Here is a 26,293-nt window from a genome sequence, read left to right as displayed (position 1 = left end):
CAGTCGTGTCCCCAGGATGTCATTTTGCACTAGGACCGTTTTATTTGAGTTCACAGGGCGGATTTTCACTGACGGACGGATGTGAGTAACGGCGTTTTGTGTCCCATGCACTTTTATTTAGCTCCTGTCAGACTGTTAGCTAATCCGCCTTGTTCCGTTTAGTTTTAATATTTTATTATTTGTTTTGAGTGTATTTTCTTCCAGTACAATTATATACCAACATTATATACGCGAGTGGTCTTGCTAAGTGCGCATTAACCACTGATGGAAACCTAGCAGGCGATGCTAGCAAGCTAAAGCAAAATAACAACAACTGATGTTGTCCAAATAAGTATGATTACTTGAATAACCCTTGTCAACTCTGTATTGATTAAATCTTTTATTACTTTATTACTTACGTCTTGTTGTTACACTAAATACATTTTCTTTCCAGAAAGAAATGTTGACAAGCTTCTTCAGAGCAGGTTTGGCTACTCCTGCCATATATTTAAAGTGCCTGTTTTATTTTCCGCAGTCTCTGTGCCGCAGGACCGGGTTAAGGATGTTCTCAGTTTCACACAAGACGGCCTTTGTGGTCGATCACTGCCCGTACATGGCAGAGTCGTGCCGGCAGCTGATTGAGTGTGACATGCTGACCAAGAGCCGCTCGCAGGGTGTGATTCCTCTGGCTCCAGTGTCCAAATCTCTCTGGACGTGTGCGATTGAGTGCTCCATGGAGTACTGCCGGATCCTGTTCGACGTTTACCCCACCTGGAAACTGGTGAGTGCATAGAAGCTGGAGCTGTTAATAGGTGTAGTCACTATATGAACTATTAACTAGTATTGACACAGATTTCACGAATCGATTTGATTCCGGTTGTGATTCGATTCAGATCATCTGGATATAAGGTGTGTCAATTATTCTAAAGTAAAATATGTAAATTTTTCTTAAGGAAAACCATCTCATCTATTACAATTTTTTGAATTGATTAAAGTTCCTCACATACACACATAATATAAACATATAAACAGTCATATTAATTCAGACATGATATATGAGATCACTAATAAGTTAAAAGGATAGTTCACCCTAAAATATAAATTCTGTCATCGTTTACTCACCCTCATGTCGTCCCAAACCTGTATGAGTTGCTTTATTATATTGAACATAACAGAAGATATTTTGAAGATTGCTGGTAATCAAACAGTTGGTGGTACCCATTGACTTCCATAGCAGGAAAATAAATACTATTGAAGTCAATGGGTACCACCTACTGTTTGATTACCAGCAATCTTCAAAATATCTTCTTTTATGTTTAACATAAGAAAGCAACTCATAAAGGTTTGGGACGACCTGAGGGTGAGTAAACGATGACAGAATTTATATTTTTGGGTGAACTATCCCTTTAATTAAAAAATGTAATGGAATATGGAGTAATTTTTTTTTTTAGCACAATGCTCCTCTCTAGAGTTATAAAGTATACAGTGTACAGATATAATGTTTTACTGACATCTGACCACTGATGGATCACATTAGACATTTTTAGTAAGTTGTACTGTTTCTTTCAACAATCTCTCTGACATGTATTTATGCTTATTTCTTGCTGTAACTAATACTAAAAAGGAGAGGATGATCTATGTGCGCTCCGTGCAGCTTGAACAGAATTTAAAAGCTGAGACTTTGTTTCGTATCAAAAGTAACAAAGCTTATTGCGGTTATTGTATAGGAGGCATGCTATGAATAATTTTTAGTGAAATTTAGTTCACCGCTGTTTTATGTACATCAGCAGAAAACAGCAGAGACTAAAAGACTGATCTTGGGTTTTAAGAATCAATATTGGTCAAGCCCCAGCCCAACTATGAGCTGTTTGCTAGGGAAGAGACTCAAAAGAGTTGTGTGAAAATTCTCCATAAATGTTCCTTTATTAATGTTCCATGAAAAAAAAAAAAAAACATTTGAAATGCAAGAATGAAATAGGGGAAGGTAAATAATGACAGAATTAAATTTTGGGGGGTAAACTATTCACTCTCAGGTAAACTACATCGTGAGCGATTCTGAGGTTCACATCTTGAACAGCTGGAAGCAGGAGGACCAGAACACACATGAGGTAAAATCATCTTCTTGTTCCAGAGTAATCTAAACATTGTGTTGGGCTAGTGTCAAGTGTATGTCTGTGGTGTTCGTTAGCTGATGGCAGCTTTGGCAGCTGTTGGGCCTCCAAACCCTCGTCAGGATCCTGAATGCTGCAGTGTCCTGCACGGGCTGGTGGCAGCTGTGGAATCACTGTGTAAGATCACAGAATATCAGCATGAGTCCCGTACCACTCTGATGGACACAGCTGACAGAGTGGCCAACAGGGGGCGCATTATTTGTCTCACCAATGCTAAAAGGTGAGAACTAAAATATTTGAATACAGATATTAAACACTGAACTAAAAAAAAGTGACAGTTATACATTCATAGTATTACAGAACAGCAGAAACTTCTTTTTTTCCCATTGATAATAATAAGAAATGCATCTTGAGCAAAATTGTAATTATATCCAGAGTATTACTGTGTTTACTGTATTTGTCATTGCGTAAATGCAGCCTTGGTGAAGATAAGAGATTTTTAAAAACATTTTAATAAGTTATCATTTTTCCAAACGTACTGTTTTCTTTTTTTCCCCAGTGTACACAAAGTTTCTTTCTGTCTTCTTCTTTTAGTGACACTCATGTCAGAATGCTGGAGGACTGTGTGCTGGAAACCATTCAGGAGCAAAACAAACGGGCAGCAGGATCTGACAGGTCAGATTTGATATCCCTGGAGTCCTTTTTATTCTCTTGCCATTAACATGCTACTGTTATATTCTTAGTGTTACATGTTTTTACTGTGCAGACTGATGCCAATTCAGCAGTGTGAGCTTGTGCTGGTCCACATCTATCCTCAAGGTGAAGAGACTCTGGTCTCAGATCGGCAGAAGAAAGAGGTAGCATCTTTTTCTTAATTTCTGCTATAAATGAAAATGTCAGCTCTGAAATGAATTATAACATAAAAAAATCTGATAAAAAATTCCTAACACTACTTTAAGGCATGAAAGCAGCAGTAAATGTCTTTTTTCACATGCCATTGTGTTATTTATTACATGTCCTGTGTTCAAATATATTGGAAATGTTTCTTTTTGGTCTGTTTTGTGTGTGTACAGCTCTCGTCGATGTTGAGCAGCGAGGTTCACAGTGTGCGAGCTGGACGGTATCTAGCCAGTAAACTGAATGTGCTGGTTCAGCAGCACTTTGACTTGGCCTCAACCACCATCACAAACATCCCCATGAAGGTCAGACTTACTGTCAAACACCTTCCTCTCTGCCTGTCTCTCTCTTCCTCTCTTCATCACTTGTTTGCACTGTATCGGTTGCTTACACAGCTGCTGTTTTCATGGTTTATTGTTTGTTTTGCTAGCCTACATTAAATGTCTTTGAGCAGGTCAGTACTTTACAAGAGCTACTATTACTTATCCAGATCAAAACCCCGCCCTCTCATCCAGCTCTTGCTAATCTCTGATCATTAATGGCAGCTTTAAAGAGCTTTCATTTAATTAGGCTGTATTACTTTTAAAAGCTTTTTCCTAAGCACATCTTAATACATTTGTCTGACTGTATCTTTTAAAAGACTGTTGTAATTTTTACAGTCCAATATAATATAAATTAAGGAGAGTAGTTTTTTATTTCATTATATATTATTGATTCATTTGTTTAATGAAAAATCGAAGTCAACATAAAATCTAAATTGACCCTATTTACTTTCTCAGTGCACATTCCTCGCTTTATGCACATTATTACAGAAAATATTTTTTGGAATGTTACTCCATCTTAAAATGTTTTCGCTTTTCGCTGCTGTTGTAGGTATTGCAGACTTTCTAAAATTTTGCCAGTAATCAGTGTAATAATTTATTGTTGGTTAGTGTTAAATAACAGTAGATTTAAAAAATTTAAATGTAAAAAATGTATATGTATGTATGTGTGTGTGTATATATGTGTGTATATATATATATATATATATTCACACATTCAGCATATTCAATATATATATATATATATATATATATATATATATATATGTGTACATATTACAGTGTGTGTATACATTTTATATATATATATATATATATATATATACACACTGTATATATATTCATATAATTTATATTATTTATAAATATATTTAATATTCAAGCATGTGTGTGTATTTATATGAACATGATAAATAAACACAGTACACACACACATATATTGTTTTTTGCATTTATTGTTCTCAGCCTTGATTTTTTTTTTTTTTAGAATTGAACAGAAATCTCAGGTACATTTAATAGAAGTCTTATAAATAAATTGTTCACAGTCACTGTTTTGTAATAATTTGTGATTCAGTAAGTGAGTCAAATTAATTTACAAACTATAGGAGTTTTTGATAGATTGAAAAGAACTGATTCGTTTGGATCACTGTGATTTTAAATCCTCTTTTTATCATCTAATGAATTCATAACATATAAAATCAGGTCCCACACCTTTTTTAATCTTTATTAATAATAATTTTCACTCTACAAATTGTCACATTAAGGAAGTTAAATGGGTTGTGAATGCCATTTGATGTTGACTTTAATATAATTTAAAAGGTTTTGTTCTGCACATCCATGCTCTCCGAGGATTAGCAACCAGCTGGATGAACCGTCCCTTTAGCACCCTTTTCTCTCTTGCTTTTGCTCTCTCTCTCTTTTTCCTGGGTGATGTATCTTGCCCTGGCTGGGTGTGGCCGGATGTAAAGTGTGTTTTCTTGTATTGGTCGCTTGTGTTTTTAAAAGCTGCAGAAACACACAGTAGTTTTAGGATGTGTGTTTGAGACCAGTGGCCCCAGGGATGAAACGTCCTGCTCCATGGAGTCCACCCTTCTCTGTTTTCCTCAGTCCTTCTCCTGTCTTCTCCTGTTCTTAATGTGCGTAAGCTCTGTTTGTAGCTTACAGCCTCTGATCTCCACTGCATATGAACCAGCTGGGAGACTCTGAGGCCTTCATGGACGTCAGTTATGTTATAATCTGTGCTCTTCAAACATGAAAGCAGCAGTAGATCGTGGTGTTTTAGTTGTGTAGAGGCCCAGCTGCTGATGTGTGTGTGTGTGTGTATAAAGGAGGAGCAGCATGCTAACACTTCAGCAAATTACGACGTTGAGCTTCTTCACCATCGAGATGCGCATATGGAATTTATTAAGAGTGGTGAGTGATCATTCCCTTGCATCAATAATTCAACACAGCCTTCATATCACTGCTTAAAGCATTTGGACATTAGACCACAGCAACTGTGCTTAACCCTTACAGTGCATAAAAATTTGAGATTATTTTTGCATTCCGCATCAGTTTTGACTTGGTGGAATGCAAGCTTATAAAACAAATCATAAATTAATGTTTTTCAACAACAAACATTGTATCTGATGAATAACTTCATATATGCAAACATTTTCACATTACATGTTATCATATTATTACCATGTTTTAACTACACAAACACTTTTTAATAATTAGAAACTTAGATTTCATAACAGCAAAACGAGTGTGATGCAAGAAAAGAGTTTTAATCAGTATTTATGAGACTTTATACTCCTTTGAACTAAATAGATTTAATTAAAGGTATAGTGCAACATAAATCCAACACTGTTTTGTGGAATGTAAAATGAGAAGTTTATTCATATTTGGTGTGTAGGTGATTTGCACATGGCCGGCAGCACCAGCAGAGACAGTGGGCTGAAGGAAACCGTCACTCTCAAATGGTGCACTCCACGCACCAACAGTGTAGGTGAGTGGAACTCTGGGAGAAGTTTTCTTCTTTCTTACATATGACAGATTTATGATTTTTTTTTCCCTTTGTTTTTACAGAACTGCATTACTGCACAGGAGCCTATCGCATTTCTCCAGTAGACGTTAACAGCAGGCCATCTTCCTGCCTTACCAACTTCCTGTTGAATGGTGTGTGTGCACAGTCCTTTGTTCCACCATCAATTTTTTTTTTATTGAATATACTGTTTCTTACTTTTGGTACCAGAGACAGAGATGCTCAGTGATATGAAACTATAGAAGTACATGCAGTTTTGTAACTTTTGTCTGGTGTCTTCTCAGGTCGCTCTGTGCTGCTAGAGCAGCCTCGCAAGTCAGGGTCAAAGGTCATCAGTCACATGTTGAGCAGCCATGGAGGAGAAATCTTTCTGCATGTTCTGAACAGCACACGCTCCACACTGGAGGATCCACCCTCCATCAGTGAGGGCTGCGGTGGACGAGTGACTGATTACCGTATCACCGTAAGCTTAACTAGCGCTGCCTGACTTCCTAGACTTTTGCTGCATCCCCGTCATTACCATAATTATGACGTTCCAACCCACAAACTTGTAATTGCAACCTGCTTAATAAACTAACAAGCAAAACGGCAGATGCTAAAACTGTTAAACATGGTTATAGAGGTACATTAGTAGTGGTGAAGCATTTCATGGTTCACTATAAATCAAAGCCACAAATGGATCCAATTTGCAGCAATGTGTGTTGCCAACGAATATGAGGACGTTGATACCCTAATAAAAAATTGTCACCTTGTAATTACAGAAATTGCAGCAGCATTGTATAGGTATACAATTATATTTCCTGTGTATGGCTGCAGAGTAAATCTTCTTAATATTTGTCTGCAGGACTTTGGGGAGTTTATGCGTGAGAATCGTCTGACTCCGTTCCCAGACTCAATGATAGATGCAGCAGGCAGAACTCCAGTCGAGAGAGCCAAATCTCAACTCGAACGATACACACGATACTGGCCAATGATCATCTCCCAGACTACCATCTTCAACATGCAGGCGGTGAGGGACACGTTCTCAACCACTATGGGCCCTCCACAAACTTTCAAGGATGATGCAAGATTACTTACTATATTAGAAGAAAAGGTTCTATATAGAACCATAAAAGGTTCTATCAGGCACTTCATATATGGAACTCCTAAAAGGATTCATATAGAACCCTTTTTAAGGAAAAGGGTTCTATATAGAACTAAACTAAAAAAAGGACAAGGGTTAAGGTAAAATTAATTTGAAATAAGCTGAAATTTTCTCACTTACCATTGTAAGCGTGCTCGTCAATAAAAGTGCTGTATGGCATCTTGCATGACATGATAACTTACGTGCAATCATGCAAGTGTGCTGATTAAATAGCAGACTATAGCATTTAGACCTACCTATTAATAAATGGATAAAACTGTCCAGATTGCTATACACTGCTAGTACGCATGTATTTCTACCTGATCAGTTTGTTGATATAAATGAATAGGTTGATTCAGTGATAGTAGACTTAGGCTATGTAAACCAGTAATTTAGATGTTAGGCCTTTTTTCAGTGTACAGGATCACGTGGCAATTATTTTCTATTATACTTGACAGTGCAGACATAAATTTTTAGTTTATTTTCTTCCGAATATAGGTGTGTCAAAGTAAAATTGAAATAAAAACACAAATATAATATAGTATAATATTTTTAATTTGCCTAATGTGTAAAAATACATAAAGCATGGTTTAGCCCAAAGAACCCTTTTGTGCCAAAAAGGGTTCTTTCTCCTTAGATAGAACCTTTTTGGCATAAAGGGTTCTTTGGAGTTGAGTAAAGAACCCTAGGGTTCTATAAAGAACCCCAAAGAACCTTTTTTTCTAAGAGTGTAGTATATTAATTATATGTCGTGCTTTTTATGTTTAATATTAATTTTAATGATCTAATTAAAATGCCGTAAAGGTATAGTTCACCCAAAAATAAAAATGCTGTCATTACTTACCCTCATGTCGTTCCAAACCCGTAAGACCTTTGTTCATCTTCGGAACACAATTTTACATATTTTTGATGAAATCCGAGAGCTTTCTGACCCTGAATAGACCGCAACACAACTGACACATTCAAGGCCCAGAAAGGTAGTAAGGACATCGTTAAAATAGTCCATGTGACATCAGTGGTTCAACTGTAATGTTATGAAGCTACGAGAATACTTTTTGTGCGCAAAGAAAACTAAAATAATGACTATTTAATGAGTAATTGATGACTTAATTTTCATTTTTGGGGTGAACTAGCTATCCCTTTAAACTAAATCAAGATAAACTGAAATCGTTGGCAGTCATAGCTTGTTTGAGGATTTAATTTGTGTGTGTATTTTTGGGTATTGGGGTCATTTTTGTGTGTATATTTCAGGTGGTACCATTAGCTAACCTCATAGTGAAGGACACTCTTACAGATGAAGATGTGCTGACCTGTCAGAAAACCGTCTATAATCTAGTTGATATGGAGAGGAAGAGTGACCCTCTGCCCATCTCAACTGTAGGCTCCAGAGGAAAAGGACCCAAACGGTGAGAATATCACATCATGATTCAATCTAAAGGTTTCAATTTGTCTTGCTGTGTGGCTTTGGTTCAAAACCTAGTGAGCTGCCTTGCTATCTACTGCATACATAGTCAGCTGCTTGCAGCATGTTAACAGAAATGGAGATTTCATTAGTTTGCCAATACATGTTTTCTATGTATGTTAAGGCTGATGTTTTTATGTAAATAGTGATGAGCAGTATCGAATCATGTGGAATGAGTTGGAGACGTTGGTAAAGGCGCATGTGGGCACCAGTGAGCGGCACCAGCGTGTGCTGGAATGTATCAGTGCTTGCCGAAGCAAACCACCCGAGGAGGAGGAAAGGAAAAAAAGGGGAAGAAAGAGAGAGGACAAAGAGGACAAAACTGAGAAAAATGGCAAGGACACAGAGGAGAAGGGCTGGACCACAGACTCCGAGAGGTTGGTGTTAGTGAACAAGATGCTGACATTCACATTTACATCCATCAAGCTGCAGCTTGTAGATTAATGACTGTGGATTTCCTGATCTGTGTTTGTTTCTAATGTATGTGTCCTGTTTCCTCCTCCAGGCTGAAGGGAGTAATGGAACGAGAGAAGGATGAACAGAGTGAATGTGAGATCATCAAAGATTCACCAGATTCTCCGGAGCCCCTGAACAAGAAACCTCGCTTAGCTACAGAGGAGCAACAGCCTCCAGAGAAATCTAAAGGTTCACATTTATGTTTTATTGTAAAATCAATCCTCTGTTGAGATGTATGAATGCTCCTTATCTAAAACCCTAAACCTAGCTTTACAAGATACAGTGAGAGATCACCAACATGTTCTACTAAAAGAACACACACACTTGAATGCACTGGCTGCTCCTGGTCCAATTTACAATGGTGATAAATGCTTTGTGGGAAGTGATGTGATATACACACCTTGAGATAACTATGTGAGGGCATTCATGATGTTTCTAACACTCACACCTATAAATGAGAAAGCTAGTAAAAGTAGTGTCAGCTACATCAAGTTACTTGTAAAGCAAGGCATCATTTTATGGTCAGGACTAGCTGCTACAAGCCAAGTCAGAAAGGTCGTCATCCCGAGTGAATAAACAGGCAAGTCAGAATGTGACATTATTAGATACAGCAGCCAATCACATCTACGACAAATAGAAACAGATGTTAAATATGGTCTCTTCTTTTGCAGGTCCTGTGTCTCTACTCACCCTTTGGACTAATAGAATCACTCAAGCCAACTCCAGGAAGCATCAGGAGTTTGCAGGAAGATTAAGTTCAGTCAATAACAAGGCTGAACTTTACCAACATCTGAAAGAAGAAAATGGGTGTGTTGACCTCACTGTTAAGTCTTGCTGTGTACCCTGTGAACACATTAATCAGTCATTTTTTTTGTTTACTCCGTGTTTTGTTTATTAGGATGGATGTTCATGAGAATGGAAAAGCCACCAGATGATGTGTGGAGCACGCCTCTTCTCATCTCTGCAGGATCATTGATTTGTTGAGAGGATCTGACGTGACCTTTGGCATGATATCAAATGATGTTTTTGCCAGGAAGCTGGTTTTGTGCCAGACCAAGAAGAGAAAGGCAATGTTTTATAAGGACACGCTTTTAAATGCTTTAGTTTGTACAAAGAGTCTGTAATATTCTGAAACAGAATAAAGAAATTGTAAACTGTGTTAATGTAAATGGTCTTTGATAAATGCTTATTTTCTTAATCATAGTTTATGTGCTTCCCTATATATCACTTAGATGTTCAGAAAGCATCACCACGTACCTCTGGAAATATCAAGGGATGGTAAATATTACACTTTTTTTTTTTTTTATGTTTTGTTAGCTTCAACAGGACATTCCCTTTCCCAAATTGCACCTTCAGTCCCTGTGGTCCTCATCCAAGTCCACATTTTGGTGATGTAATGGCAAACGTTCACTGTGGCCATACAAAGGCATTTTTGAGCACACCTTGGAAGCATACAATGACAAAAGGGTACCTAAGGAGTCATGGACTGTACCAAATGCCTAATTTAATGTGCTCTTGTGGACTCACAATGGCCCCTATGAGCATGTGTCTGTTAAGTCAACACAGTCCTAGAGTGTCCCATTTGTCTTTTTATGTTTTAGAAAGGTACTCAACGGCAGTCCTTTGCTACTGATGTGAGCCCTCAGTTTGCACTTCATCTGGGCCCACACTGACATTCTACCCAGCAGTCAATGGAGCACTACGTCACAAAATCTGAACTTTGAGGAATAGCATAAGGGCTTAAGTAAAGTGAAAGTGAGTGTACCAGGGTACCATTTGGGACAGGGCCATAGACATCTATAAGGAAAAGGTAGGAGTCCATATAAAAAGTGCCATTTGGGACAGGCTTATGCAAGACTTAAGGCAGGGTAGGTGATTTGGTTAAAAAACATTTTTTGTTATGTTGGTTGAAAGTGTTCACATTCCGATAGCAGCCACAAATAAGAACATAAAATGTTCGTCCAATTATATCCCTTGGTCCAAGGGCTACAATAGGCTGTCCTACTTACCTTTCAGCGTATATATTTGCATACATCTACACACCATGTTCGCGCATGTGATACGTAATCGGCCTTGCATTCAATCCTCCAACAACACCATCTCATTGTGTCGCTGGTTAGCTTCTGTTCTGCCTTTCTGTGTGTGTTTATGTGTTTTGTAGAAGGTGTGGCTTTGGAGAGTAATTTGCAGGGAGGGTGGGATCTTGTGCTTTCAAAGCTAGCTTGTTATTTTTAGCCTCTATGAAATTGCCTACCCTACCTTTAAAAAAAGTGTATTTGCTGGATGTGTTTTGACTCTGTAATGAACAGAAAGAGCAATCTAGCCAAGGACAGAGGAAGTTAATGTCGAGTTTTCTGACTCCAGTGAGGAAGAGGCATCTGGTGGTGTTGGTATATGCGATCCTAATGCTTGCTGTCAGACTCTGTGCACATATTGAGCAGAGGTGAAAGTGATTGTTTACGTGGGATTTGATTCCTGGCATGCGATGCTCCTTTTCTCAGCAGAACTCTCCACCTCTGCACTGAAGGAGCCTGCAGTCATTGGATTTGAGTAAAATCCATCCAACAGGGCAAAATAACTGCCCCAGGCTACTCTCTGCATTCTCAGTGCCTGCAGCTAAGACTTCTGTTGGGAAGCCATTAGGGAAATCAAGGTGTTTGAACTTAGTCAGGTCTTTAACTAGCTGGACACATTCATTAAGCTGAGACTGGAACTGTTCTGTTATTTTTAGGACCAGCTTTGTGGTTGCTTTTTGTAACAGTTGCCAGGCTGAATTAATCACTAAATCTGTTCTACCGAAAAGGATCTGAACATAGAATTAAGCACACATAAACATATTTGTTCTAGATTGCTGACTGTAACAACCTAAAAAAAAAAAGACACCGTAAACAGCAATGCTCTATTCTAAATTTATTTCATATTTTACAGTGTTACTGCACCTTTTCCAATGATGGCATAAATGGTTTATGCTGCTCGATACACATAAACGTCAACATAAATCATTTCAATGTGTTTTCCAGGGATCTGACACTTCTCAAGAAGGAAGTAGTTTAATTAAAATAATTTGTTAAAAATAGAGCTGAATCGAATCTGTTGCCCAAAGGGATTTTGGTACTGCATTAAAGGTTAAAACTTGTGATCCAGAGATATCAAACAATGAGGCCATTCGATTTTAACAACTTTCAGCTGAGCTTGATATTTTAGTCACACCCGTGTGCATAGCAGCAGGTGATAGAATGGTCACTGTTAATTTCTAATGCACACACATCAGTCCCAAACCTCAAGCCTGTTACAACTGCACAGATATTTATACAGGCATTTAGAGCAGTCCATGTTACACTTCAATACAGCCCAGTTGAGTATTACACCTGTATTAAGTGCCATAGGTGGATCCTCAGGCCCCTCACACAAGCTTAAAACTGAACATCAGTGCATGCAGCCTAACAATGCTAAAAAATAAAAACATTTAGTTTATTTTAGCTGTTTAGAGAGCGCTGTGCAATTTTTTAAATCTATGTTAAAAATAGTCCTCTTTGCTACTTATTGATATGTTGCTATATGCTATTTGTTTGTTTGTTTTTGTTTTTTTTAGTAAGGCATGCTTCTCAAATGTTTCCCTCGTCACACAGAGATGACATTGTTCAAGTCATGCACCATTCAGACAGTCGAATGCTCGTTTGCAAATCATCCGAGTACTAATTCTGTGTGAAATCATCACACGACTACTCAGTTACTCTACTAAAATCCTCAATAAATGTAGAAGCAGATGGTTTTTGTTTTGAATGTATAGCATGATGTGCAAAGCTTTAAACCAAACCTGTTTTTTGTTTTACTAAAAGATAAAATGATTGATTCATTCATGAAAATCCTGTTAATACTGGCTTTTGGCAAAATAGTGTTTTTGGAGTAACTTACCAGTAAGTAAGCTAACCGGTTTACAAAAATATAAAAACAAATTCAGAAGCTATTACAGCAAATATAAATGAGTACTTATACACACTTCCGAGAGCTCCTTGCTTAAGTCCATATTAAATGTAAAAAATAAATTGAGTTATTTTGCATCTGTGTGAATGTAGCTTTAAGGGAAGCATGTACTTCTATAGTTAAACAATAAAAAAAAATCATGTTATCAATATTTTGGAGCTGCTTCCCTTTGCACATACACACAATTACAAATCTTTACATTCATGCAGATATTCATGACTTCCAGAACACTTTGGTTTGATAAGAAATAAAGATTTGCTTAAAATATATGCAACTGATGTGATTTTTACTAGTATGTTGGAAAAAAGACAACTCTAGATAAGGATTTTAGTGAGATCAGCTAAATAAGAAAATAAAACTAAATATTCCGTGTCAGAATTAAAATGCATTTATTGGCCAAACAGTTTCACTGAAAGCTTAAGCAGAACACATTGATCTAGGCCAGTCATTACGACTTGTGCGTAACTACGTTGTACTTGCATAATGTAAAAGGCTTTTTTTTTTTCTTTTTAACTGTTCAGCACAAAACCAGGTTCCTTTGCTGCTTTCATGCAAAAACACCTCCCTTACTCACTCTCACATGGTTTTAAAATATTGCATGCACCTGTTTTCTTGATTAGCGTAATCAAACGTAGAAAATGATTCTTCAGCTTTTAAGATTTCAGTAAAATTCCACAGCAGATGTTTTGGCCAATAAAGTGCATACTAAGGCGAAACCCCACCCCTTTCTATGAGCTTTCATCAGGACTATGAGTCATAAAATTTAAACTGCATAATTTATCATCCTTAACAATCTCTTTGCATCTCCATAAAATTCCCTCTGCTTGCATAATTGCATCGAGTATGAGGTTTACGGAGATTCAGAAACATTCTATAAATGAAAGACATCATGATGCTGCAATTTCTAACTTGCACCAGAAGTTTGATGGATTGAACATAGGCTGAGTCAGTATGTATTCTGTCTGATTTCAGTAGTTGCCGTGTTCAAGACATATTCAAAGCCTTACTGCGCTTTGGGTCCAGTGAAACTGGGCATACATTCAGCTGGAGATGTCTTTGTAGGATTTGGAGAAAGCACTGATTGGGTTGGATTAGTCAAACAGCCATCAAGATGAAGCAATCATCACCATAAAAAACACTCGCTGCTTGTTGATGAATCTGTAGAGCAAACAACAGATACCTCTGTAATTCCAGGGAGTATGATCTCTCCAAAGGAAATCTTCATGGTCCCAGAGTGATATGAAGTCATGTGGGGAGTGCAGACTGTGTTTAAATGTTGATGCCCAGTGCAAAATCAGACGTAGATGCCTTCTGGGTTAAAGGTTGTGTTCAGCGGGCTCTGCAGAGCTCGTAGGTCAGCGGGAAGTCGTCGAGCTGATCCAAGCCGCTTCAGAGATCCAGACTGATTTTCTGACTCTACAGAGATAAAACAAAGAGTGACTTTACTTGTAAAGTACACTTTAAAATTGACACATTGTGCTTTAGAGTTTAGAAACATACATTATAAGTTGGTTACATTAGGTTAAATGAAGAACAAAACAGACAAAATCTATGTTTGTACCTGTGTTAGCTTCCTCCTCACCAGGATCTGCTGGTAGAACTGTTACTTTGGTGCCAGTCTGTTGAATAAACTGTTGAAGGTTCACCTGCCTGAGCTCCTTAGTTAACTGTTCCAGCTCCTGCTCTCTCTCCTAAATAAAACAATGAAAATTTTAAAATGTTCACATTTATTTTTTTTAAAGAAAGAGGAGGGCCAAAAGAGTATGCTCCAAAACCAACCATACTATCATTTGTTACTTTGACAGTCCAGATAGAATTTAGTGCTAGAATTTAATACAAGTGTATCTGTGTTATGTAACATTCCTGGTGAATGCAAACGGTACTGGGACATATCCTGCTCCTTCACTTCATCTGTAAGCTCTGGCAAAGATCTTTTACATAATATCTGTGACCATTACCCTCCACCCCCACCCAGCTTCCTTAACATGCTGCAAAGCCGATTAGTAGCATTGTTGGAACTTAAGGCCAAAGAGTCTAAAACAAAGCAGCTGCAGTTCACAAGGTTTCAGCAAAGCCACGCTTGTACTGCATGGAATAAAGCATTGGCTATTCATTAGTACTTTGCTTCATAGGTTGTTTTGACACTTGGTTAGAGAACACTGGATTTACTACCAAAACTTTATGTGCACAGAACAGCACTTGGGTATATCTGTCATGGATGCAATGCAAGAGATGCAAAGACTTCAAACTGCTCCCTGAAAGAACAGCTTTGACAGGATTGTCCAATCCTGCTCCTGGAGGGCCAATGTCCTGCAGAGTTTAGCTCCAACCTGCTCCAACATACTTGCCACACTTGAAGTTTTAAGTGATCCTGAAGACCTGGTTCAGGTGTGTTTGATTAAGATTTGAGATAAACTTTGTAAGATAGTGGTTCTCCAGGATTCGGAAAGGACAGCCCTAAGCTATGAGATATAAATCTTTAAGAAATACGTATACTATTTCATCTCTGCATGCTCCCCAAGTCATCAACAGTGATTCACTTCTGCAGTTTTGTACAAATTGCTTTCATGCCAACTGCGAACCATACTTGAATACTTGGTTTGCTGTTGTGCACCTGATTTTGGACAACTTTACACTAACCAAATTGACAAGACTCACTCATGTCAAAGTAGATCTAGTCCACCCCAAAGGATTTACTTGTGAAAGAAACCTCAGTCAATTCTGATCACTTTCAACTGTTAGTCTAAGTGAATTGTGATCTTCCTTCAAGTGATCTCACCTGTAGCCTGATGTTCGACTGCCCAAGTGAAAGCTCCATAGCTCTGCAGCTGCTCTCCAGTCTTACAGCCTGCTGCACCTGTATGTCTAGCTCGGCACGAGCCTTGTCCAGTCGCGACCGGACCTCCATTTCATCCGCTAGCCGCGTCTCCATCAGCTCTTGTTCCAGGCGCTCTGCCTCCAGCCCTGCTTCCATGCACTGAATACGTGCCAGGTATTCTCCCAGCTGTTCCTCGCACTCCTGTACACGGCTGCGCAGTTCCTGCAGCTGCTCACGAAGTTGCCTCTCATTGTCCTGCTCAATCTTCAACTCATTCTCCCAGAATTCATGCTCCTTCATCTCCGCCTCATTCCTGCGGACCTGCTGCTCTAGTTTGACCAGCTCCTCTTCTTCTTCCTCCGTCAGTTGCTGCTGCAACTCAGTCTCACAGCGTTGCAGTTTCTGCTCTAGGATGTGCAGTTTGTCCTTCTGCAACTGCACCAGGCGGGACAGCTCCTGTGTAGGGGCCGGAGTGCTGCTGCGGTTTGTGTTTACCGCTCTCTGTTTGGTCTCACCCTCACGATTCTTCCCGAAGATCTCACGTAACCCCTTGGCACCACCGGTGAAAGTGAGGGACTTGCGTTTTGGTTCGCGTCGTTTGAGGGAACGGTCGTTGGCTGTGGGGCGGAGCTTTGCCATGGGAGGGAGACTTTGGTGGTATAAACTGCGCTCTGGGGCTCTTTCAGAGGTGTCCGAGGTAGGGCGCTCACTCAGAGATGGCCCTGTACGTTGAAGCACCAACTGCACATCACTAGCGTATTGACCCCACTTATTCAGAGAAACCACAGGATTCTCATGGGGTGCCAGATGCCTCTCTGTCTCGCGCCATTTTTCAATCAGCGTGTAGCGACCTGTCCGCCCTGCAAGACAATACTTTTACATTAGCAATAAGAAGTGCAATTTCTGCAAAAATCTGAATTGCAAAACCAATGGTTGTTTCCAACAAGTTTCCCAAACATTCCTCCGATCTGTCATTAGTCACCCAAACAAGTAGTCCCACCCCAAAATCTGGCCACCGGTTAAGCCTCTGTTGCTTTGTCAGGATATTCAAACAAACACATTCATTAGTTGAGCCATATCTTTTACGCTCTTAGAGAGTGAACCTATGAATGACTTGCATACAGTTCAGACTGTTGGTTTAAATCAGATTTTGTGCATATCTGCAATCCGATCTAGACAACTGACTGTCCACACAGTGTATCGCACCGTTCATATCCAAATTGTGTGTCCAGAAGCGCTCTTTAGTTTTACGGAATGTGCGTTGGTTTCTATGGCAATGCCACTGCCTTGTTATGCCAACATTAAAAAAAACACTAGCAGCAATACAGTTTGCAAAACAGATGTTGTCTTATGACATGACTATGTTGCCATCACGCAGCTTTATATTTCATCTTATGAGGCAGTGGCAGAAATGCAGGAATCTGGAATGTGTGATTTTAATCTGTGACGCCGTCTCTGCTGGTTTCAAAACTCAAAGAGGTGCGTATACTAGCAGTATATTGTCTTTTTCCTTATGACTTGCACTTTGCAACAACACAAGCTTATTTCTGCAAAGACATTAAGCATGTTTTCTACAAAAAAGTCTGACATCTTTACGTTTTACGTGGCATGAGAATGTGAAAAATCTACACTAAATCCAATCTGACCCGTCAGACTAAAACGGATTTCCAGGAATGCAATTTGAATAGGAATGCAAACCACATATAAATGTAGCTCAAAACGGATTAGCAAAAACGGATTTCATGTAGTTTGTTGGCATTCAAAATATATTAATATGATCGGATTTCAATAGGATTTGCACAAAAATTTAGGCTGGCAGTCTGAATGAGGCATAAAATACTTTATCATTACACTTCATTACATACTTTGACTTTAATAAAGCTGTGTATGGCGAAGCAGAGAAGCAAGCACACAAACAAGCTCATGATGACAAAAAGATTTAACTTTCCAAAGGAAATTCATCCGACATTCCCCAGAGACCAGGCGCGTCAGTCGCACAGAGATTGCACTTATTCATGAAATAATGGAATAAGACACAGTCTCATTTTTTCTAGTTTGGGGTGATGGGGTCGAACTCTGAGACTAGAAGGGACAATACTGCATTTCACTGCTCCCATCTCTGATCTCAAAGAGAGCTTGTTGTCAAGGAGACAACCATAGTGAGGGTTATGTTGCTTAAAAAACAGTGGAAGGGAAGAACAAAGGAGGAGGGATCTTGGAAGGGAACATGCCAAAAAAAAAAAAAAAAAAACATGAAAAAATTTCTGTTAAAAATGCTACCATTGTATAACAAGTTATTCACCAATCAGATTATGTTTTGATCGTGTACAAGTGACCAAAACCCTGTTTGGATCTCGATGATTAGGGTACAATGTGTTTAGTGTCTCACCTATTGCTTGGGCCAAAGCGATAACAACCTCTTGACATGTGGTGACTTCTGTGACCCCGCAGACGATGCGCTGCACTCCATCCACCCATACCTTCAGCTCCATGCCTCTCATCTGGATGATGTCATTCCTCACCTCTGCAGGCACCCGTTGCAAGCTCTCTGGTCTGCATGCTTCTGTTATCACTGCTTGAAAGACCAAAGAACTGTGTGTGCTAATTCCATTTACATAAGGAATGGTTTAATCACAAATACCTCTCTGTATTCTTCAATAACAGTGAACTTTCTAGCACTAGGTTCTTTATGATACTCTATCCATAGTGTCAGTCTGGCAGATGGCATCTTATGTTCCTCATGAACGGAGGGTTTGGGTGCTGCAGTGCTAAAGTTTTACTCCCAGCTTGCTCACACAAGCCCTGATCTGTTATTATCCTCAAATCCGGCTCGCAAATCAATTTTCACTTACTGCACTGTGGTTTGGCATTTTGTTATCCTGTTGTTCTCTTAAGGATTGTGGCTAGTTTATGGACATCCTTTTTTTACCCCACCACTTTATTTTGACTTGATTAATATTTTTTTATTTTTTATGAAAACAAATATTCAACTGCCCCAATGGGTAACATTCTAAGCTATATATTTTTAGGTTACGACCTTTGCATTAAAAGATAAATTAAACAAAGCATACACAAATACCACACAGAACAGAATAAACGTTTAAAGCTCTCATTTTCAGATGTGTTGTTAGATAAATGTAATTTTTTGTTGTGCCAAGTTTTAATTAATTTTATTGTTAAGGAAAACTTTGGTATAGACTGATGCTTGTCCTCCTCTGTGGTAGTGTACTGAGTGATCAGAGTGATTTATTTAGCCATGAACCACTCAAGCAGAAGAACTGGTCCAAACAGGCCTGTGTGAACAGTATGGATGGCGCCCACTCCCATGAGACGCACTCATAAAGGATAAGTGAGATGAGCTGTACACCCTTGACAGGTAATAAGTCTTTCAGTGTGTGTGTTTTGTGTAGAGAGAAAGTCCTCTGTTTGTCTCTCATTCTGTCTGTCTCCAGGAGTGTTTGGGCTGCTGAAATCTGAAGTGGCCTCTGATGGGCAGTGGGCAATATCTTGATTTGCCATCTCACACCCAGCTGATATGCATGATGGATATCTGAATCTGCATAGTGCAGTATGTCAACACGACGGAAATACAGTTTTAGCAAACCCCCAAGTATTAAATTCCAGCACAGAAATCATCCCTAAATCTATGCCATGGATATTATAATACCTCACATTATGAAAACAGTTGAGGAAGGGTGCGGTATAAAGTTTTAAAGTTGTAAAGTAAAGACAGTATCGACAAATCTCTTCTTCTATATTGTGATGTACATAGCAGTGAAAGTAATCAAACAAAAATAAATAAATAAATAAATGAAGGTCAGGGACTTGGTTTTGCCCATCAGTTGCTGATTGAATGGAGGCAGATCTGAATGCAAGCTTGTAGTCTGTCATATAAAAAAAATCAGGTTTAAGTGAACTAAATGGTTGTAGATGGCCAGCCAATGTGAATCATTCTCAATAAGATGAATAAGATACATTTACAAAATCTGGTAAATTTCCATTTCATGTCAACTTTAAATGACTGGATTACCAATTTTGGGAAATCCCAAATTGAAGGAGGTATCCAAGCAAGAATAACAGAGACAGAGGGTTGGGTTCTTTACACTTGGGCCAGTACGAAACCATCTATAGCAACCAGAAGGAACACCCTAGTTACCACCTTGAAAAGCACCTAAACAACTTAGAACTGCTTGGAAACCACCCACAACATCCTAGCTTTTGCATGGGCAAGGATCACTCACATTTTCTAAATATCTTGTTTTAATTCCTGGTGTGCGTTTTGATACTCTGACATCATGTTCTCTCTTGGGCAGAGACATCAGGCCAGGAAGTGTAATCATTCACTTCTGCTTTAGAAATCTCCCTTGGGCTTGTTAATTCAGTTCAGTCCATACCCGTTCAGCAATGCAGCATACAGTTGTTTTCTTTTATATTTTAAACACTGCATCAAGCCCTACCCCCCAACAGTATTATGTGTCAGCTGCAGAATCTGTGTTTAACTGTATATACATGATACAGGCATCTGCCCCAGACGAGCTTCGGCTCCATGACCTGGGGCTAAATTTAACGAACTCAAGGCTTTGGCGGCCTGTCAGTGTAAGGTACAGCAAGACAGCTGCGTGGAGACGTAAGGAGATGTAACACATCTAAACTCACATTCCAGTCAACTCACGTCTGACGTCTGTAAACACAGATCAGCACAGCACATATGACTGTATTCTACAGTAATCCCTGCATGCTGTAGCACTCTCACATGCTCTGTCATGTCAATGATGTACATCCATTCTGCTATACTAACTCAGGGCTGTTGAATATAACAACTACAGGTTTATAAAACTACTCAGGCTAGCTGTCATATTTGTTGACACAAAACTAAGAGGTGAGGGCTGGCAGTACACTCCATTCGATATGTTGTTTTGTTGTAAAATTTAGTGTCGATTGTTTATTCAGCAAAATCTGTGTCAGATTAAACATGGTGTCTACCTTGACTAGGGTCGGTACAACATGTTCCAGATCTTTCAACAGGTCTGCTTTTGAGATGAAAGGTTGCTCTGTTGTCTAGCATTTCAGTCGCTGTAATTCTTTTATCTACAGCACTTGAAAAACTCCTCAGGACCCTAACGGTGTGTGTGGACTGTAGCGGGGGGCTGTTCTAACAAGGATCCAGACAAACACAAAGGTCCGCTGGAGAGACGCCCACCCCTGCATGCCTCACAGCATGACTGGACACAAACAATCCATCTCCATAGTGATGCATTTGCAGCTTAGTGAATCCCTCACATGGCCGGCTGTGACCGGCTTGGGAACTAACAAACACCAGCAATTAAGGAACAATCTCTTTATTTTAACTTTTGTCCATGTCCCACTGTAAAACTTTGTCCTGTCAGGGGTTCCCAGCTGAACAACACACCAATGATCCAAGAACTGACACTGAATTGAACCCATTTAAAATATAATTGTTTGTCAGTAGAGCATCTGTTGAGGATGAGAAACCCTGAGTACGATTCATTAACTCAAAGTAACTTTAGTCTGAGGTGAATATGTCACAGTAATTGGCTTTATCACACACAATGTGGGGGAAGGGATGCCGGACATATGCATACCTTGCAGTTCAACACAAAGTTTAATTAGTTATTTGAACAAAATTTGCTTTTGAGCAAGAGAGAGCTCAGTCTTTTCTCTCTCTATAAGATTTCCCTTTGGCATTCATTGTTAATACAAGAATTATGTTTAATCAACCCTTTGTGAGATGTTTTCTTTAGACAGTTTGACAGGCATTGCTAGTGAACTTTGTCATTGCATGGGCGTTTAAATAATATAAAACAAGATTTTTACATTTTCTAAAAGCTTGTCCATAGAAAAAAAACTCACCAACATAATGCCAGGGTTTTGTAGTTGTTCTAGTGCACTACTATATGGTATAAAGTGTTCAGAGTGGTTTTTAATGTTTTTCTGTGTTTACTAGGGTGTTCTGATTGGTTTCAATGTAGTTGCTTACAGGCTCAGGTCACCAAAGTACACCTTAAAGGGATAGTTCACCCAAAAATGAAAATACTGTCATAAATTACTCACCCTCATGTCGTTCCAACCCCTTAAGAACTTCCATTTATCTTCAGAAAACAAAGATATTTGTGATATCTTTGATATATTTATTTTGATATATATTTTTGTTATTTTTGACAGACAATAGACAGCAATGCAACTGACATGTTCAAGGCCCAGAAAGGTAGTAACTTAAGGACATCGTTAAAATAGTCCATGTGACATCAGTAGTTCAACCATAATGTTATGAAGCTACAAGAATACTTTTTGTGCACAAAAAACAAACAAACATAATGACTTTATTCAACAATTTCTTCTCTTTGTGTCAGTCTTTGAGGCAAATGCACAAGAGTACCACGGCGCATGCATGTGATGCTGCTGATGTGGGAGCCGGGGGCTCTCGGATTTCATTAAAAATATCTTAATTTGTGTTCTGAAGATGAACAAAAGGTCTTACGGGTTTGGAACGACATGAGGGTGAGTAATTAATGACAGAATTTTCTTTTTTTGTGCTAACTAGCCTTTTAAGTATGTTTGATGTTCTGTCCCCTATAGAAATAACTGGTGTCCTTTCGCCATATTTATCTTCTACCAATCTGAAGACTTAGTCAAGTAATAGCACATCTCTCCGCAACACAATTTGAGGTGTCACTGAAAGCACCAATTATTTAGTTGTTCACTTTGCAGACAAACTAATTAGTGCAAAATAAGCTGAACATACAGAGTATGTGCAGTTAGAAAAATTGTGTATGCATGCAGTATGTATACTATGCTGATTATGAAATTTGTCGCATATTGTGCAGTGCACATACCCTAACCTTCATGTAAACAGTCATTGTTTTCTTATTGCACAGCAGACAAATCCCTTCATTTCCTTGGGTTGGACAGTGTGGGTTCAAAAGAGGGAAGTGAGCTGTCTGTGAACTATGACATTCACTCTTATTAGAAACCAACAAAATTATGCACGCAGGGATGGTTTAAATATTTAAAGTTCCTGAGAGACCCTAAACTTCATTCATACAGTCCTGTGGTTACACACATACTGTATGCACAGACCAAACATTTTTGGCATTTTATAAACAATGTGTAGAACTGAAACTCTGTGGGTGCAGATCTCGTCTGCCTACTTGTACCCCATCAAAAGTACAGAACAGCTTTCTGCAGCCTGCATCAGATCCTGATCTGCATTGCCATCATGCATTTATTCATGATATTACATGTACATCAGCACAGTTCAACTGGCAACCCGGGGTGTAGAAATACAATTGGGTAAACTGGCAGTGGGTGGGTTTCACAAACCAAAACAGTGATCGACATTCCGCCCGGAACGCACATTTTCAAAGGAGAATAATTGACTGTAGCATTGTTTTTTTCAGATAAACAAGTATGTAAACTTAGCATGTTTCTTAAATATCTGCAAACATATTATGGTATATGGTATATTTTAGTAGAGTCAAACTTACATACAGCACCATTAAGTTAGAATCTACGCGGGACAGAATCTTGCGGGAGTGGGATTGAAAAATCCATCCTGTGCAGGTCTCTACCCACAGCTTCACTTTTCAGGACGTGTGAGGCACACCCGACTCCGCCTTCACTCAGCTCTCTATTGCTTTCTTCTCACTTCATCTGGTAGGTCTTGTGCTGAAGTTGTTTAGCACGCTGATGATATCCACAGTCAGCATATTTGATCAGTGGGTTTTTGATGGGCCAGCTGTTGGCATATAAGACTGTGTGTAACGAGTGGCTGAGGCATGTGTAATCGGTTGTGAGTGACTCATTTCTATGAATGAGGCATGTGTAAACAGATCTATAAGTGAGGCAGAGGAAGGTAGTGTCTGAAAGCTAAAAAAAATACACATACAAATCCTGTGTTGCACAATATCCTGGCTACTAAGATTACTCTGTCTGCTCTATTTTTGATAGGTCTTGCCCTGCCTTCTGCGTCTGAAGGAGTGGTTGAAAGAAGTATGTTGAAAATGAACTAACGTACTAAAAATTTCAACTTACAGTTAAATTTTGACCAGGAAATATTCACTTTGTTATTTGTTCTAGATCATCATATCTGATATTAAGATGCCTCTGGAATGTGGTCTAGACCCCTAACAGACAACAGTTTTAGTATGAAGGCACCCTTTGGTTTCACACACAAAATGTCTGTGAGCAAGCAGCTCTTGAAACGGGGGTTGAATTTATCATAATTGTCAGTTAAATTGAGAGAGTGGACATGGAGAAAAATCTGATGCATTTAAACAGAAATTCAAACTTGCTGTAAGTTCTTATAGTTGGTTTATATAATCAAACCAGCTTAACAAAAACAGTCTTAACTATTAATAAGTGTGCATATAACTTTGCAGTTTGTATGACATTATGTAAACTTCGAAGGTGTTGGAGCCAGAGTTATGTTCAGTTCATAACTTTATATGATGCCTAATTCATTCTATAATGTAATTTACTACCCACCTTATTTTCAAGAAAAGAGCAGGTGTTGCATTTTAAACTTTTCATCAGCCACTTCTAGTTGTTTTAGGATGTTCAAAAACAGCCTGTTGCAAATTAGTATTTTTTTATTTTATTGTTTTATTATCAATATCCTAAATCTATTTATCACTGCACCTTATTAGTGTTTTAATTATTTACATATAGCAGCTAGTGAATCAGAAGTCTCACACAATCACAAAACATTACTATTAGTATGCATTTCAATAATTGCATTGTCAGGAAAATTTGATTCAAATATTTTCACACATTCATATTTCATTGTACACTACCAATCTGATGAGCATTAAGTGAGGGCTGATTGTCGCACTTTTGCTCCAGGGATGCAGTGCTGTATGTTCGTAAGTTTAGGAGGGGCTGCAGGCCTGCTGCTGATCTGATGGAAAACACTGACCATCACACTGTCATGTAACCCGTTGGAACGCATGTCAGTAGATCTGGGCTGGTGATGAAAGCCCTGACATTGACTGCACACAGTATCGTGTCATGACTCATGCGTCTGCTCTCCTGCGCCTTCATGTATCGCGTCCCGTCGCAACTATTTAAAGATGCTCCATGAAAGCACATGAAATACATGTCGCCCATCTCTCGGGCTTTCACGACGTTCCAAAACACGTTTTATTTAATATAATTCACCTACCTGCGTGTGTCTGCAGTCCCAGACCGCCACAATCCTCAGTCCGGGTCTGTTACTTCGCTCCGCCAGAGCAGAACCCAGATTTTAAGAGGATGATGTGGTTTTCCTTTTAATGTTTCGTAAAGACTCCCTTCGTCCGATGTCCGTAAATGTAGTCCGGTTGAGGTCCGTTAGGAGGGTCCGCTCGCTGAACTTCAGTCAGTGTAGCCCGTTACATCAGCAGCAGCGGCGGCTCTGCTCTCACTCGAGTAAAAACAGTGAGCGGGACACCGCAAGGCATCATGGAGCGAGCACTTTAAAGCTGCACGGCCCACACTGGTCACACACACACACTGCATGTTCCGAACGCTTAGGGGTTATTTGACAAAGTCTGTGGATTTTATGAATGTAACAAATTGTTAACGTTTCACATATTTAACCAATTAATTGTTAACCAATTGTTAATAAGGGCATTCAGCATGATATGAGTGGATCACATTTCTACTCGTTTGATGTTCATTTATTAACTATTAAGTATCATACGCTCATTCAGTTGAATGTTTTTTTTTTTTTTTTAATATAACAAATTCCTGTTTATTTATATATTTAAATAAGCTGTTCCTTGGCTTTTGAGGAACAGGTTTTTTTGTGTGTCACTGTAGAATTTTTATAGTGTGACATTTTTGTGACATATGAGGACACAAATTTGTTCAATGACATGGGTATGACATAGGTATTACAAGTTGACTTATGAGGACAATGCCCCATGTCCCCATTTTTCAAAACGCTTATAAATCATACAGAGTGAGGTTTTATATATTTATTTATGTATTTATTTATTTTTCGAGAAAGTAAAAATGCACAGTTTCCTGTAAGGGATAGGGTTAGATGTAGGGTTGGTGTAGGGCAGTGGTTTTCTATATATATATATATATATATATATATATATATAGTAAAAAAAAAAAGTTAAAAAAAAAGTCTATGGACAGTCCCCACATTTGCAGAAACCTAATGTGTGTGTGTGTGTGTGTGTGTGTGTGTGTGTGTGTGTGTATACTTGTTCACGCTAGATTGTGGATACCAAATGTCCCCACAAGGATAGTAAAACCTGAAATTTGTGACATTGTGGGGCCTCATGAGGGGAAAAAATTATTAAAAACAGTAAATGATGTTCATCTGAAAGTGCCACAATGCAAAAATGTTTTCTGTAAAGGGTAGGTTTAGGGTTAGGGTTGGGTTAGGGGATAGAAAATATTGTTTTGTCAGTATAATGTTAATATTAGTGTTTGGAATATTTGTTTTGTTTGTAGGAAAGTAGTGTGTGTGTGTGTGTGTTTGTGTGTGTTTGTGGAAATGTGTGTGTGTGTGTGTGTGTGTTTGTGTTTTTGTGTGTATACTGGTATATATGGTTTATTGTGTGTGTGTGTGTGTGTGTGTGTGTGTGTGTGTGTGTATACTG

The 26,293-nt window shown here is 38.8% G+C and overlaps 2 protein-coding genes across 4 annotated transcripts; one reads left to right on the top strand and one right to left on the bottom strand.

The window, feature by feature from the left end:
• ints13 (integrator complex subunit 13) lies at window positions 1-10,044 on the top strand. Of its 2 annotated transcripts, none has more exons than XM_042722178.1 (17): window positions 1-81; window positions 515-760; window positions 2,013-2,087; window positions 2,168-2,370; window positions 2,685-2,765; window positions 2,857-2,947; window positions 3,164-3,292; window positions 5,137-5,221; window positions 5,706-5,798; window positions 5,879-5,968; window positions 6,119-6,297; window positions 6,679-6,843; window positions 8,209-8,363; window positions 8,566-8,796; window positions 8,925-9,064; window positions 9,547-9,682; window positions 9,774-10,044. In XM_042722178.1, exons 2-17 carry the CDS (start codon window positions 542-544, stop codon window positions 9,808-9,810), a joined length of 2,109 nt encoding a protein of 702 aa, XP_042578112.1. In that variant the 5' UTR covers window positions 1-81; window positions 515-541; the 3' UTR covers window positions 9,811-10,044. The 2 variants fall into 2 exon arrangements, with proteins under 2 accessions (XP_042578112.1, XP_042578111.1); XM_042722177.1 differs by lacking the exon at window positions 1-81 and adding an exon at window positions 88-331.
• A 2,340-nt stretch (window positions 10,045-12,384) lies between these two features.
• On the bottom strand, window positions 12,385-25,170 carry rassf8b (Ras association domain family member 8b). Of its 2 annotated transcripts, none has more exons than XM_042722179.1 (5): window positions 24,859-25,170; window positions 18,067-18,252; window positions 15,639-16,537; window positions 14,421-14,550; window positions 12,385-14,275 (listed from the first exon to the last, which is right to left on the bottom strand). In XM_042722179.1, exons 2-5 carry the CDS (start codon window positions 18,176-18,178, stop codon window positions 14,154-14,156), a joined length of 1,263 nt encoding a protein of 420 aa, XP_042578113.1. In that variant the 5' UTR covers window positions 18,179-18,252; window positions 24,859-25,170; the 3' UTR covers window positions 12,385-14,153. The 2 variants fall into 2 exon arrangements, with proteins under 2 accessions (XP_042578113.1, XP_042578114.1); XM_042722180.1 differs by having other exon boundaries at window positions 18,067-18,249.
• Window positions 25,171-26,293: the final 1,123 nt, after the last annotated feature.

This window comes from Cyprinus carpio, chromosome B4, assembly GCF_018340385.1.
Source record: "Cyprinus carpio isolate SPL01 chromosome B4, ASM1834038v1, whole genome shotgun sequence".
Classification (NCBI taxonomy): Eukaryota; Metazoa; Chordata; class Actinopteri; order Cypriniformes; family Cyprinidae; genus Cyprinus; species Cyprinus carpio.
The sequence above is the reverse complement of the archived record's forward strand: the minus strand, read 5'-3'. Positions and strand labels throughout refer to the sequence as shown.

Coding starts and splice junctions, on each gene's coding strand:
- rassf8b (XM_042722179.1), bottom strand. CDS start 18,178: ATGAGAGGCATGGAGCTGAAGGTATGGGTGGATGGAGTGCAGCGCATC. Junction 14,551..15,638: donor AGTCGAACATCAGGCTACAG/GTGAGATCACTT, acceptor TGTTTTATTTAG/GAGAGAGAGCAGGAGCTGGA. Junction 14,276..14,420: donor TGAGGAGGAAGCTAACACAG/GTACAAACATAG, acceptor TTATCTCTGTAG/AGTCAGAAAATCAGTCTGGA.
- ints13 (XM_042722178.1), top strand. CDS start 542: ATGTTCTCAGTTTCACACAAGACGGCCTTTGTGGTCGATCACTGCCCG. Junction 3,293..5,136: donor TCACAAACATCCCCATGAAG/GTCAGACTTACT, acceptor GTGTGTATAAAG/GAGGAGCAGCATGCTAACAC. Junction 9,065..9,546: donor GCCTCCAGAGAAATCTAAAG/GTTCACATTTAT, acceptor CTTCTTTTGCAG/GTCCTGTGTCTCTACTCACC.